This window comes from Pogona vitticeps, chromosome 3 (genome assembly GCF_051106095.1).
Source record: "Pogona vitticeps strain Pit_001003342236 chromosome 3, PviZW2.1, whole genome shotgun sequence".
Taxonomy (NCBI): Eukaryota; Metazoa; Chordata; class Lepidosauria; order Squamata; family Agamidae; genus Pogona; species Pogona vitticeps.
Genome location: NC_135785.1, coordinates 167,872,063 through 167,888,355, shown reverse-complemented (window position 1 = coordinate 167,888,355; position 16,293 = coordinate 167,872,063). Strand labels below are relative to the sequence as shown.

At 42.0% G+C, this 16,293-nt stretch overlaps 1 protein-coding gene across 6 annotated transcripts in view; it reads right to left on the bottom strand.

The window, feature by feature from the left end:
• SEPTIN10 (septin 10) overlaps positions 1-16,293 on the bottom strand; it is a 54,008-nt gene that overhangs the window by 24,683 nt on the left and 13,032 nt on the right. For all 6 annotated transcript variants that reach the window (XM_020784001.3, XM_020784000.3, XM_020784005.3 and 3 more), the window contains exons 4-6: positions 14,306-14,501; positions 6,567-6,753; positions 551-712 (exon numbers count right to left, since the gene is read on the bottom strand). In XM_020784001.3, coding sequence (XP_020639660.3) covers positions 551-712; positions 6,567-6,753; positions 14,306-14,501 — 545 coding nt within the window. The remainder of the gene's footprint in view (positions 1-550; positions 713-6,566; positions 6,754-14,305; positions 14,502-16,293) is intronic.

Below are 16,293 nucleotides of genomic sequence, written 5' to 3'. Positions count from 1 at the left end.
ATGTATGTGCATTCATGGACCACAAAGAAGAACCAATATTTGGCAAAACCTACTAATATGTTGTCACCCTCAAGAAACATGCTAGGGAAGTCCTGAGATCACCTGTATTCACACACTTGACCTGTAATGGCAACAGCCACCAAAGGATGGTTTTCAGCAAGCAAAGATAATTGTATCTAGAAGCATATGAAGTGGTTCTCCCCAGTTTTACAAAGAATCAACAAAAGATGCTTCTTGCTGTGAAATCCCAGTTCATATTCAACATGGGAAAGAAAAATATTATATACTACATACATACATAAAAATAAAGAAGAAACTCAGTCCATTCTGCTAAAATTAGCCCAAACTGCTGAGCAAGTACTGTAATACCACAGAGCTCTTGCAGAGGAATGATCCAATTCAAAATGTTGAAGAGATGCGCTTAGCTATATATACTAACATTTAGACAGGCCCTAAAGTAGATAGGAATAATATGAGCAATAATAAAAAGCAGTAGCAGTTCAGGCTCAGTTTGAATACTATGGTATTGCATGGTCAGTGAAGTACTTACATTCATGGTTGCATTTATTTCAGCAATGCTCTCATCATCTGTTGGAAACTGATATATCTGGACTCCATTACTGGCCAATTCACTCAAAATTTTGCTTTTAAATCTCTGTAGTTCAGGTTTAGAAACTCCATCGGCTTTGGCTATAATTGGAATAATATTCACCTATTAAAGAAATAAGATGTCTCTAGTATTGTAACATTTTGAAAAATTACAACATATGACTACGACTCAAATAAGTATCTTGGCACATCATTCAAACTTTTTGAATATAAGTTACAATCACTAAAAAGAAAAAAAAATCTTTTTTAACCAGAGCTGCGAATTGTCTCTTCAACTTCACATTGTGTGCATAATTCAGCTGAATCCTGATCTTATCGACTAATTTGGCTGTGTTAAAGAAGGCTTAAAAGTGCTCATGAATCAACTGTTTCTGAAAAGACGGAAAAAACTTTACTTTTAAAGGAAGGGGGATTCAAAACCAAGAGAGTGGTATTGCCACCAACAGGAGATATTAACAGCTAACCCTGTTTCCCCAAAAACAAGTCCTAACCTGAAAATAAGCCCTAGTATGATTTTTCAGGATGCTCGTAATATAAGCCCTAGGTAAGGTAAAGGTAAAGGTTCCCCTTGACAATTTTTGTCCAGTCGTGTTCGACTCTAGGGGGCGGTGCTCATCCCCTTTTCCAAGCCACAGAGCCAGCGTTTTGTCCGAAGACAATCTTCCGTGGTCACATGGCCAGTGCGACTTAGACATGGAACACTGTTACCTTCCCACCGAGGTGCTCCCTATTGATCTACTTGCATTTGCATGCTTTCGAACCGCTAGGTTGGCGGGAGCTGGGACAAAGTGACGGGAGCTCACTCCGTTGCGTGGATTCAATCTTATGACTGCTTGGTCTTCTGACCCTGCAGCACAGGCTTCTGCGGTTTAGCCCGCAGCGCCACCACGTCCCTGCCCCCCCAAATAAGCCCCAGTTAAATGAAACACCACCCTTCGCCATTGTGCATCAACCAGAAGACTGTATTTGAATAAATTTTCGACATGAAAAAAAATCCCCTGAAAATAAGCCGTAGTGCATTTTTGAAGCAAAAATTAATATAAAACCCTGTCTTATTTTCGGGGAAACACATTATATATAATAATATATAAATTTACAGATGGTATAACTTGGTGTATGAATTACCATCTACTTAACAAAAACAGTAACAACTGTCAGAGTGCCTTAACAGAAATTGGATCTTACTTGTGCTCCCAAAGTATAGAACTCTAGCGTCAATAAGTCATAACTTAACAGCACATTAACGTTTATTTCTGTGATTATCTAATACGTTGCCTTCCTCATTTACGGGCAAACAGATTTGAAAGCACCTTCCCTGTCAGTTCAAAACACTTTACAGCTTCAAAAATAAGTTGGTAAATTGTAATGAAATGAAAATCCTTGATATGGGAATCAACCAAATCTATCTTCCAAAGCAACCTTTTAAACCTGACTTTCCAGCTAATTAGTTGCTCTTTACAACAATATAATATCTGTCTCAAGAGCTTTTCCACCTATATTAGATGAGAAACGCAAGCGGAGGACTTAAGATGGGCAAAAGGGCTGGTTGTTGTAACATATAGCTAGAAGTGATGGATGACACAGTGAAGGAGAGATGAGATCTGAAAGGGCTGGAGCTGTGCTTCCATCCAAGTACTAACTTGTACACTGTCTACTATTTCGACTGCTCACTAATCAGGAGGCTTCTGCTGGCAATTCAGACTAGCAGCAAAGCACACACCTATGCAATAGCATTTTTACTACAGAATATTAAAACTTGAACAATTCAATTTATAAAATGAACTGAATTCTTTAAAATCCACTACTATTTTAACCTTTTGTATTGCTGAAGAGGACTTGTTTGCTGAAGCATGGCATTTCCTGAAGACCAAAAGAGGTCGAATTCAAAAGGAAGATGTATATAGTTTCTAAATCATTAACTCCACTGGGACAAACACACACTTGTTTTCTGCTATAATAATTATTGCCAATGTTATTGATAAAGACTGATTCCAATTGCCATATAAAAATGCCAAGAAATTCATTGTAAATGCCAGACTAAGACTGGGAATACCTGGATTTGGAGCCTCACTTCATTGTAAGAGTGAGTGGCCTTCCTATAGGCACCATTTCTTGGCCTTACCACACAGGGATGTTATAATGATAAATGGGTGGAGGAACCCTGTTTATCACCTTGAGCTACTAGGATAGGATATAAATGCAGTAAAATAAATAAAAATGAATTGATTTATACTATGGCTTGTCTATAGCACTTAATTTGAATTGTATACCCCAATTAATTAAAAGTGCATGGCATAGTCAGCCTCCGATAAGTGTCTGAATGGACACCAGTTGAGAACCTCACATGCAGCACCTCGCATGCAGCAAATACCACAACTTATTAAGCTTTGCAAACACTGGTTTTTTTAATGGATCTCATTAATGGTCAGAATCTATGAGAATTACAGATTTTTAAAGTCTTATCAAATGGTACCAAATGCAATTCCATTTAATTTGAAATACACAGACATATTTCTTATTATGGTGGTAAATTTGCAGTTGTTTAGTTGTTATGTCAGACTCTTCGTGACCCCATGGACCAAAGCACGCCAGGTCCTCCTATCTTCCACTGCCTCCCGGAGTTGGGTCACCTGGAGCGGGAACTGGCAAGCCACTCCAGTATCTTTGCCAAGAAAACCCCATGAACAGAAACAAAAGGCAAATCTGTATCTAGGTTGTAACATTTCAGTGACCCACAAGAGAAGCTTAGATCAGCTCCTCTCACTTGGCGTGGGAGGCAAGATTTCTAGATACAGACACTACATGTCAGGAAGAAGACTATGCTAGATTTCTTCTCCTTGGTAATTAGTTTTCCATGCAAAGCAAATGTTTTTGTATGAAGAAATATTTATACACTCATTTGAACTCCCATCTGTAATCTGATGGTACAGGCTTGCTAGCTTGGTTAAAACTAGGCCAGTATGAAACCAGAGAAGAACAAAACTGATGACTCACAAATGAATTAGGAGTTAACTTTTAATTACTGCCCTAGAGTTTTAATTTACTTTATACCGTATTTAGTTCTGCTACTGATGATGATAAATTACAGCCACTGCTTTAAATACAGCAAGCTGAAGCATTATGATTTATTTTAAACACATGCAGAAGATGCATACTTAAAATTAATTTCCTTTTGTTAATGGTATTTGCTTTAAAATAATAATAACCAGTTACTTTAGCCAAACTTTTGTTGCTTGGTGTAGTAAATTGCACTAGAGTAGGTTCATTGAATCAATGGAAATTTAATGAATCAACTCCTCCATAAGTTCCACTGACTCAAATGGGCCTACTTTAACTGTGCCTTATTATGCTAAAATAAATCACAATGTAGGCCCATTTGACTCAATGGATCTTATGGGGGAACTAACTCACCAAATCTCCATTGATTCAATGGGCCTACTCTAGTGATTTATCATGCCAAGTAACAGGATTTTGACTAATATCTTTCATAATGAAATGAAGTTCAAAAAAACTGCTGATGAAAATTATAAACAGACTAAAACAAATCCTAGATTGCACAAAGCTGTAATATTAACTGGACTGCCTTCAATTCAGGTACACATTTGAGATTCTCAAATGTTAAATAGCCACAGTTCAACAGAACCCTGGAAAAGCCAACATTACATACTAGGGCTGGGCAAAGTATTCCCCAGTCTTTATGTGGCCCTCCTGATCCCCAACATGAGCATATCAGGCCCTCTCTCACTTGATCCAAAAGGGCAAAAGTTATAAGGGAAATGACTGCCTATTTCAGACTATCTCAGCCCCTTCTTGCCCTGCTTTAGAAATCAAGGGTCTTATAAAACTAGAAGTGTCAATGCAGCTGAATATTGATACTCCATATGTAATCTGGTAGTATTTAACTACTGTGTTTATGGACTAAATTGATTTTAGTTGCTTTATGGTTAAATCTTCTTTCCATTTTTTTTTAATTTTTTTTTATGCTGTCTGTAAGCCACCTTGACTTGGTAGTGGAAAAGCAGAGAAGAAATGTAATAAATAAATAATAGTTACATTGTAGGATACTTTTTAAAAATTGGAACAGAAGGGGATTAAAAGGTAAGTGTAGCTTTCCAAGATTGTAGGGGAACAGATGCAATCCCCAGCCCTCTTGAATATGTCTAAGCATTACATGTATGTACTTAATGGTGTAATTATTTCATTTGTTTTTAAAAATATGCAAAACCCACTGCATATGCCCGAGAGCAAAGCTATAATGTTGGCAATGGCAAGGAAAGCACACCATGTGCTCCCACAGCTCCATCTGCTACAGCTGGCAATGAGAGCCCTATGCATATAGAGGCAGTGGCCGGCAGCCATAAGCAAAGGTGATCATGAACTAATTCAAACAACGTGATCCTCACTGGAACATCATTAGAAAACACAGTGAATCTGTCTGAATTTCATCGTGCATTCTCACATATTCTAAAGGAAACAGGAACTCTAACTTTTAGTGAAGTCTAGAATTGAGGTTTTCTTTTGAAAAATGGATAATAAGATGTTTACTAGAATGGATTTAATTAAAGTTAAGGATTGATATTTCTACTGAGCAGAAAATAAATAGATGCTACACTGGTCCAAGTTATACAACTTGCTGTTACCAGCTAGTACCATTTCTTCCTTGCATCTCTACTGTCTTGATGAATAAGAAGTACAATTGTATGAAGCTGTAAGACTAACTGAACAGTGAACTCGCTCAGAAAATGCTGAATGGCTGCCTTTCTTTCTCATGTGGTTTCTCTCTACAATATCTTAGTTTGGGATGAGATCAGCACATTGGCGTTTGCAGAGGCAAAAATATAATTTTATTTCTACTTTCTCACTTGACTGTGAGAAACCTATTTAAGAACCTATTTAAACATGGATTTTAAGACACATTCTTAACAAAAATATTAACAACAGGCACATATTTTTTGAAAAAGCAATACTGACACACAGTACATTCAAAGAATAACACCTATTTTTAAACGATCACTTCATAACTATATAAAAATAAGATAACTGCAACTATCTTCTCAATGTTCTACCACTACAGGCACATTAGAAGATAAAATTTTATACACCATATTTTAGTACAACTCTATTGGCTTATTTTCTGCTGCTTTATAGCCATCTTTACCTAGTTTATTTAATTTATCATAATTTTATCAATGAACTTGTAAAGCCACCTTGAAAAAGCCATAAATAATGGAAACAAACAGCATGCACCATTTCAGTTGCAAGTCAATCTACTTTGTTATCTTTGCAAAATTTTACTCTTTTCATTCATCTAAATATTTCAGGGCACTGAGTTTGCTCTTATTTCTGCCAATTAATCTCTCTTGCTTATCAAGAGTAGAAAAAGGAGGGTTTTCCTTGGAAGCAGTGTTGGGAGGGCTGCATAACTGGGGGAGTTGTCTTTTCCCACTTGTGCCCATGGAACAGGCTTCTCTACGTGCAATGTCAGAATTAGATACATCCCTGTCCTCTATTATTAAAATAAATGTTGACTGTGACTGTGCACCTAACACAGAGAGGTTCCCATTCCCATTGGGCAGGATGAGAGAAGAGCATCATTCCATTTTGATTTCGATTTCACCAACAGATGTCAACTGCCTTGCTATATTCTTGTTAAGAAGCATATTAGAACATTTCCTGTTCTATGGCCAAATAACTTAAGTTTTGTTCAGAGTAACTGACCTTAAAAATATAAAAGACGATGCTCAAATGAACTATGTATGGAAAAAGAGCCTATTCAACTTCTTAACACTTCTGTGAAACTTTTTTTGTTCTTGTAATCAAAAATCTGATTTCCTTGATAAGATGTCACTTTGAATATTCTTTCATAAGGCTACTATATCTAAAACTTTCATTACTATAAGAGATAAGTAAAGAAAGAATTTTCCCACTTTTGATAAACTTGTTTTATAGAAGCTTACCTTGCTATCCAGAATTTTCATGGTTAATAAATCAAGAGCTTTAAGGGAATGGCCTGTGGGTGAAATAAAGTACAGGCACACATGGATGCGAGTGTCATGGTAATTATATAAGGACCGCTTAATTTTCAGCTCTTCCTGGAGATAGGCTTCAAATTGTGCATCTATGTAATCCACTACTGGCTGATAGCTGGAGACAAGAGAAAGGAGGCATTAGAAAAGAGGATAGAATTTTAGTCTAACATACTCCTTTACTCAAACAGTAAGAAGACAATAAAAGCCATAAACGTCAACCCCTGTTGTACAAAATTCTTCTCCATACTAGCTGCTCAGAGTACAGTGGTGCCTCGCATTGCAACGTTAATTTGTTCCACAAAAATTGCTGCAGAACGAAGACGTTGCAATGCGAAATAAAAAAGCCCATAGAAGCGCATTGAAACCCCTTCAATGCATTCCTATGGGCTGGAAAATCACAGTTCAGCGAACATCCTCCATAGCATGGCCATTTTTGGTGGCTGTAGGGTGAGGAATCCGTCCCAGAAAACAGTGGGCGGCCATTTTGTTTACCCGGTGGCCATTTTGTTTACCCGGCGGCCATTTTGAAACCGCTGATCAGCTGTTTTAAAATCGTTGCTTTGCGATGTTCGGTTCCCAAAGCAGGGAACTGATCATAGCAAAGCAAAATTCCCCCATAGAGAACATTGCAAAAAATGCATCACAAAGCGATTTCATCGCTAAACGGAGCGATCGCTATGCGAGGCACCACTGTACTATACAAAGCAAAGCAAAGCGTGCTGCTTATATACTGCCCCATAGTGCTCCAAGCACTCTCTGGGCGGTTTACAAGTTAATTATGCAGGCTACACATTGCCCCCCCCCACAAGCTGGGTACTCATTTTACCAACCTCGGAAGGATAGAAGGCTGAGTCAACCTTGAGCCGGCTACCTGGGATTGAACCCCAGGTCGTGAGCACAGTTTTGGCTGCAGTACAGCGGTTTAACCACTGCGCCACGAGGCTCTTACAGTACATCATAAGAACATAAGAGACCTGCTAGATCAGGTCAAGGGCCCATCTAGTCCAACTAGGGTAAAGGGGAAAATAGGGACTAATCATCATTCTGCCTGGTTTCTGCTGATCCCGATGCTGCCTGTTGTCCATAAATTGAACAACTCCGTGAGTAACATCTCCACTTCGGCACTTTCTCTGGACTTAACATTACCCAAACAGCCTTTGAAAAATTTACTAACATCAATAACTTCATTAAGAACAGTAAAACCTAAAGGGCAAGGCTGCGAGCCAGCAGTGGATGGACTTGATCTAGTTGGGGGGTGGGGGTAACACTTCTGTTATTTTATTATGTTATATATATATATATACTTATATTTTAATTTAAATTAATTTATTTTGTACTTGTTTAAATTTGTATTGGAACGTTTGTGTTATTAGTTAAGTTGATTTTTTTATTATTATTATTTTTTCTCTCTCTTTCTTTTTTCTCTCTTTTTCTTTTTTTTTTTTTTTCCTTACTCTGTCTGACATGGAGTGGGAGGCCTGCTTGACCAGCGAGGGGCCGTTTAACATCTCTGTGGTTATGGGTAGAGGGCGATATGGCGTTGGCGCAACCTCTACTCGTGTTAGTAGAACGGTGAACAGATGTCTGAAGGCTGTTCACTGTTCTGAGGCTGTGACCAACCCCCAGAATCGAGGTAGCCAGTTCAGCCAGCCTTCCACTCTAACCCTGTTACTGTTGAATGCCAGGTCTGTATCCAATAAACCCCAGCTAATTCAAGATCTTATTCTGGAGGAGGATGCAGACCTGGCATGCATAACCGAGACGTGGCTTAATGGGGAGGGTGGACCTCCTCTGGCTCTCATCTGCCCGCCCGGTTATGATGTCCAGCACCAGGGTAGACTGGAAGGGCGGGGGGTGGGAGTAGCCATTGTCTATAAATCCACCTTGGAGGTTACCAGGCGCTCCTCGGCGGTGAGGCCGGGTCTAGAGGCCCTCCACGTGTCGATTGGGGCCAGGGATGGAATTGGGATTTTGCTGGGCTACCGCGCTCCCTGCGGTCCAGCCACTTCCCTTCCGGAGCTGGCTGACTTCGTCTCCGCGGCATTGCTGGGATCCCCAAGGCTTGTAGTCTTGGGTGATTTCAACGTGCATGCGGAGGCGGAGGTTACTGGGCCGGCTTCTGAGTTCTTGGAAACCATGGCTTCCTTGAACATGTCCCAACATGTCAACGGCCCCACTCACGTGGGTGGTCATACACTGGACCTGGTCTTTTCCTCCAATTGGGGCGAGAGTGGTCTGATGGTGATGGACCTGGTGCCAGTCCCCTTGTCATGGTCAGATCACCACCTGATTAAGTGTAACCTCACAGTGGCTCTCCCCCCACGCAGGGAGCAGGGGCCTATTGTTATGGCCCGCCCTCGAAGACTACTGGATCCGAGTGGCTTCCAGGATGTCATGAGAGGGATTACCGCTGACCTGGCTAGCGCTCCTGTCGACGTCCTGGTGGACAGCTGGTCCATCGCTGCCACCCGGGCAGTGGACACGATCGCGCCCAAACGCCCTCTCCGGCGCAGAACTCGCCCGGCGCCCTGGTTCAACCAGGAGCTCCGGGCGATGAAGCGTAACAGGAGAAGGCTAGAGCGTAGATGAAGGAAGAATCCGACGGATAATAACTGGATAGCCGTTAAGGTCGCAACTAACCTTTACCTGAATAAGGTGAAGGCTGCCAGTAGAGCATTCTTCGCCAACCGGATAAGCGAAGCTTCCAACCAGCAGGCGGAACTTTTCCGTATAGTGCGCGACCTATCCGGAGCTGGCCCGGGAGATAGGCCTCCCCCTAGCTTTTCACCGGACCAATTTGCGGCATTTTTTAAATCTAAAGTGGAGGCCATCCACTGGGAGCTCTCTCCTTTTTTGAAAACAGTGAATCGAGCTGAGATGTCCAGCGCTCCGTCTTGCCCGGTTATTCTCGATTCTTTTCAGCCAGTAATGCCTGATTCTGTGACCAGAGTGCTTGACCGCTGTCGGGCCACCACCTCCTCCTTGGACCCTTGCCTGGCCTGGCTAATCAAAGCAGCCAGGCCGAAAACAACTGAATGGGCCACAGCAATAATAAATGGGTCTTTCCTTGAGGGCAGATTTCCATCTGCCCTCAAGGAGACACTCATTAGGCCCATACGAAAGAAATCTAGTTTGGCGGCGGACGAAATAGGCAATTATAGGCCCGTCGCCAATATTTCTTTCATGAGCAAAGTGGTGGAGAGGGTGGTGGCAGACCAGCTTCAGGCACTCCTGGATGAATCAGATGCACTGGATCCATTCCAGTCGGGCTTCAGGCCGCGCCACGGGACAGAGACGGCATTGGTCGCCCTGTATGATGACCTGCTGAGGGAGGCCGACAGAGGCAAAACGTCTCTGTTGGTCCTCCTCGATATTTCGGCGGCCTTTGATACCGTCGACCACGGTATCCTCCTGGGGAGGCTCTCCGAGCTGGGAATCGGTGGCCTGGCGTTAGCCTGGCTCCGTTCCTTCTTGGAGGACCGCCCCCAGAGAGTTCAGCTTGGGGAGAATGTCTCGGCCCCATGGAGCTCCAATTGTGGGGTTCCGCAGGGATCGATTATCTCCCCAATGCTATTTAACATCTATATGAGGCCGCTAGCGGGGATCATCAGGGGGTGTGGAGCGATGTGTCATCAGTATGCTGATGACACTCAGCTCTACATCTCCTTTTTACCAACTGCAGGTGATGCCGTCCTGACCCTTCAGCGCTGCCTGGAGACTATACTGGAATGGATGCAGGAAAACGGTCTGCGGCTGAACCCGGACAAGACGGAAGTCCTGAGGGTGGGGCCCCCCGTAGTTGGTGGCCTGGTTGGCCCTCTCTCTTTTGGGGGGGCAACCTTGGCCCCGGCGAGCGGGGTCCGCAGCCTGGGCATACATTTGGACCCGACGCTCACCATGGAAACACAGGTGACGTCGGTCGTCCGCTCCGCCTATTTCCATCTCTGGCGGATTGCCTGGCTGCGGCCCTATCTCGACACGGGGGCCCTCACTACCTTAGTACACGCACTCGTAATCTCAAGATTAGATCACTGTAACACGCTCTACGTGGGGCTACCTTTGAGGCTGATACGGAAACTTCAGATGGTGCAGAATGCAGCAGCCAGACTCCTCACTGGTGGGAGAAAATATCATCACATCTCCCCCACCCTGGCTAGACTGCACTGGCTGCCCATTTGTTTCCGTGTCGACTTCAAAGTTTTAATGCTCACTTATAAGGCCCTAAACGGTTTGGGACCTCGATACTTGGCGGAACGCCTTCACCCACCAAGTTCTACCCGAACCACCCGCGCGAGCCAGGAGGTGAGGCTGAGGGGCCTGACGCCGAGGGAGGCCCGGAGGGAGAAGACAAGAAACCGGGCCTTCTCGGCGGTGGCTCCTCGCCTTTGGAACAATCTCCCTCCTGAGATTCGCGCGGCCCCTTCGCTGGGTACATTTAAAACTCAATTAAAAACATGGCTTTATGTCAAGGCCTTCCCTCCTGCCAGCTTCTAAGCTAATTTGAATTATTCCTTTCTTCTTTCCTATTTATTATTTATGATTACTATGTTTTGTTATTGATTTTTTTTTGTACTTATGTTATTACAATGTTATACTTTTTGTGTTAGCCGCTCAGAGTGGTACTGACCTACCAGATGGGCGGGATATAAATCAAATAAATAAATAAATAAATAAATAAATAAATAAATAAATAAATAAATAAATAAATAAATAAATAAATAAATAAACTTCCTATATCTCAAAGTGGCCCCATCAGATGCCTCTAGAAACACACGGGACAACTAGATACCTGTTTCCTGATATCCTTCCCACTGTATCTGGCATTTGGAGGTACCTTCCTTTTAAGACTACATATTATACATCCCACATCAGTTGTCTTCTTGACTAAAATACTGCCATTATAGCCATGAAAAAAAAGGGGGGGGCAGAATTCCAAGGAATACATACTCCAGAAAAACCAGTGTTCTCATGACTATGTCTAAGAGGTGTTGAAAGTTTCTCTGACATCTCTGAACTTCACCTGCAAGCAACCGTGACATTCAATGCATACTCGGTTAAAAATCATCCTTCTCATGTGTTTCTTCAAAGCTACTATCACTTCTTCCTCAGTATAAACTTTGCTTAGCAAATGATCTGGTGACACTCATCTCCACCAACAAACCCTGCTCATTCCAACTTGAGAATGAGGGAGGGTGCGCTAATCCCTGACAAGTGCTGGGAAGAAGAGAAAGTAGCAAAAAAGAGCAAAGAATATTCCATAAAACACTGTGTTTTAGACAGCAAAGCACTGCACCACATACATTATCCCCATTCTCCTCCTGAGCTGAAAGGTGGAGAAGATACTGCCATTCCTTCTGCCCTTGACCACACTCTCCACCTGACTGTTTGCAACTGCCTCTTCCCACTGTACTTGTTACAGTGAAAAACAACTGTCTACAACTACCTCTCTCTTTCCAGTCTGTCAGCACTAAACCATGCTCTATGTGAAAGGCACCAACCACTATCCCCCACGCAGCTTAAACACTACGCTGCAATTAGATTAAAAGCTGACAGAATATAATGGGAGCAAGTAGAGGCAGCCCATGAACTGACTTAGACATGCTGGAAGGAGATGATGCTCAATATCACAAGGTGCTGGGAAGCAGTTACAATGAAGACCAACTGGGAAGGATCATTTACAATGCTTAGCAGAAGAAAAAGCTAGCCACAGCTAGCGAATAATCCAGCACAAATTAAATGCTTTTAAGTAGCCTTAGTCATGCCTGTTCCAACAGCACTTTAGTTCCCTCTATACCAGTTACTAAACTCCATTAATTTTCCATGTATTGTGTCAATTATGCTAAGAAAACAGATAGATTCCAAACAGCCATTTATCTTCTAGCATAAAGAGATTATTTCTTTGAACAGCTACTCCTTTTGGCAGGTGGCATTCTACTTTAACATTGAAAAGAAGTCTGATATTGCCCTAGGTATATGCAAGTCCTTAAGAAATACAGGTCCAAATGCTAGTTATGTCTGGCAAGACCTGCAGTACAACCTTCAGCAGCAAGTTGATGCAAGTTAAGAGGCTGGCACAGGCACTATTGCCCACCAATCATATGACGTGGTGTACAATGCCTATTCTGACTCCTTAACCAGTGGCAATTTACTGCTGATGTTACCTTGGCAGAGAGTTACAATAAGTCTCCGGTCATAAATTAGTTCTTTTGATAGTCAGCAATCTTTTTAGGGTTAGGGGGCTTTTACAAAAACATACTGATTATTTAATGACCATTTTCTTCTCTCAACTCTTAGAGACTCTCTTCTTATAGTGAGAAAACAAGAAATAAAAGAACAATCTTTCCAACAAAAAAATCAGACAAACTTATATCTAGATCTTTTAACTATTCTGCTGAATAACATCAGTAAACATATTAGTAACGTTGTAATAATTTATACATACATACATACGTATGTATGTATGTATGTATGTATGTATGTATGTATGTATGTATGTATGTATGTATGTATGTATGTATGTATGTATGTATGTATGTATGTATGTATGTGTGTGTGTACAGTGGACCCTCGACTTACAGACGGCTCGACTTACAGACTTTTCGAGTTACAGACTTCTCTGGCTGCAAAATTTAGATTCGACTTGCAGCCGGAGAATCGACTTACAGACCAGAAAAAACCCAAAATGGAACAAAAATAGAATAAAAACTGCTGGTTATGGGATTAATCGGTTTTCAATGCATTGTAGGTCAATGGAGATTCGACCTACAGACTTTTCGACTTGCAGCCGCCATTCCAATACGGATTAATTCCTTAAGTAGAGGGTCCACTGTATGTGTGTGTAGATAGATAGATATAGATTGTGTGTGTGTATGTAAAACACTACAAATTAACACTATATGCTCTCAGAGAGAGGTACAGATGATATTTTTATTATATATTTACCAAGTGATACAGAGATTGCGTAATTTTATCTTTCTGAACTGCAATAGTTCCTGGTGTTTGTTTTATGTATTGTGGATTGCTTTGGGAACAATCATGTGGAAAAGTAGCTCATACCGTATTTGCCAGCGTATAAGATGACTGGGCGCATAAGACAACCCCCCAACATTTCCACTCAAAATGTAGAGTTTGTTATATACTCGCCATATAAGACTACCCCCCCTTCCACATGCATGATTCTGCTTTGGCTGCATCATGAGAGTTCATTTTGCCGCTTTTGGTTCCTTTCGCTGGGAGAGAGTGAAGGTTTGCTGGAAGAAGGACAGCATCGGCGCCAAACAGCTGTCGGGTACCAGCAGAGAGGCATCAGCCATTTTGGAGAGGCGTCAGCCATTTTGAGAGGTAGCAGCCATGTGGTCGCATCTCAAAATGGCTGCCACCTCTCTGCTGCTTCCTGATGGTCAGCTGTTCGGCACTAGAGTCTCGCTGTTCGGAGGCTACCAAGGAGGAGCGGGGCTCGGTCTACTCGGTCTTACTACCAGGTAAGTGACTTCGCTGGGAGAGAGTGAGGGTTTGCTGGAAGTGCATCTGGCGTATAAGACAACCCCCCTGACTTGGAGGCGTGTTTTTCAGGGCAAAAAAAATCATCTTATACGCTGGCAAATACGGTAAATAAACAGATGGTAACGTCATCATTGGGCAAATTATTTGAATAAGCAGGAACTAACCTATCATGTTTGTTTATCTGGTCACCAAATCCAACAGTATTTACAATTGTCAACTTCAAACGAACATTGCTTTCCTGGAGTTCATAGGTTTCAGCTTTAAGTCTTACATTTGGCTGAAAATGTGTTGACATATGATCATCAAAACTGGTCTTAAACAAACTATCAATCAAAGTTGATTTTCCAACTCCTGTTTCCCCTAAAATTAAAGAAATGCAAAAATGTACATATACATGACAAATTAGAATCATACAAATTTCACTGTAATATCAAAAAGGTAAACAATGCAAAATGATAACTTACTAATGTATGTGTTCAGACAAAACAATATTTTAAATTATTTTGTAGAGATGGGTGCTAGCTTCAGTTTGGTGGTCAATGCCAGTTTGTACATGTGGCATCACAGGTGCCCACACATTCCTTTCCCTCGCCTCCCCAGCCAGTGACTCACTCACCAGTTGAAGCACGCTCCTCTCCTCCTCGTCTTCAGCTGTTTGACCAGTCCCCAGCAGGAGCACAGGTTTGGCTGTCCTGCTTTCTTGTCTGAGTGGGCAATCAGCCAAGGAGGTGGGGCAGGGAAGCCCCTGCTCCTGCTGGGGACTGGTCAAATAGCTGAAGAGGAGGAGGATAGGAGCATGTGCCTGCTGGTGTGAATCTAGCCAGAGAGGCAGGGAAAGGGAACATGCAGAACACGTGGTACCGCACATCCAAAATGGCATGAACCTCCAAACTGAGGTTTGTGCCCATCTCTATTCTTTTGTAGTACTGTCTGATAGTTAGGCCATGGCACTCCCGCCACGACATATGCAATACTGTACCTTCACTCCCCAATAACTATTCTATTGCCCAGTTTGCTCCATTTTTCCCGTTTCACTGCTCAACTCAACTGCTTCATGACATTCAAATTTAGATTTCCTTCTACCTGTCTCATAATCCCCAAATTTCATCCCAGTTCTCCTTTTTATATTTTGTGGGAAAAGCATCCAGACTAAGCCTATTCATGGATAAATCATTTAGAAGGCAAGACACCTAGGGACTGAAGTAACTTTACCCAGCCTAAAAATATTTTCAAGGAGAAATCTGTGATAGTCTGTTGCAGCAAAAACAACCGAGTCTTACATCTTCAAGACTATCAAGTTTTGTTGGCATAAGCTTTCATGGACAGCAGCCTGCTTCTTCAGGTCTAAGAAGTGGAGTCTATGAAAACCTATGCCAAATAAAACTTTCTATTCTTAAAAATACCACAGGGCTGCTTGCTATTTCTACCAAACCTAGAGGTTTTCCTCTTTCTACAGTCCCTATGGAAAGTGCCTATTGTGAAGATATGGCTGCAGTGGCTACTTCTTGTTCCTGAAGTTTGTTTTATGTATAGCATGAAGTTTGTGCTGACAATACAGCATTGGAGAGTCTGTGTTTTACAGGGTATTTCCACATACAATGGTGCCTCGCAAGACGAATGTAATTCGTTCTGCAAGTAGCGCTGTCTTGCAAAAAGCAGTTTCCCATAGGAATGCATTGCAATGCATTCCTATGCATTCCCATGGGAACCTCGCAAGATGAAAATAATTCATTCGTCTTGTGAGGCATCGGTCGTGAGAAAAACATTCGTCTTGCGAAGCACAGCCATAGAAGAAGTTGTCTTGCGAGGCACCACAGTGATCGCAAAAAACATTCGTCTTGCAGGTTTTTCTTCCCACGAGGCATTTGTCTTGCAAGGCACCACTGTACATGCTATTCTTCTTTAAAGCTATACGGCAAATTTCCCTTACACGGTACCCCCAGACATTCTGAATGGCAATTTCTACCAGCTCGAGTCAGTAGGAATTATGGGAGCTATAATCCAGAAAATCTAGATGGTGTTACAGTGGGGTCTTGACTTGAGAACTTAATCCGTATTGGAAGGCGGTTCTCAAGTCAAAAAGTTCTCAAGTCAAATCTGCATTTCCCATAGCAATGCATTGAAAACCATTTAATCCGTATCTGCTCTTTTC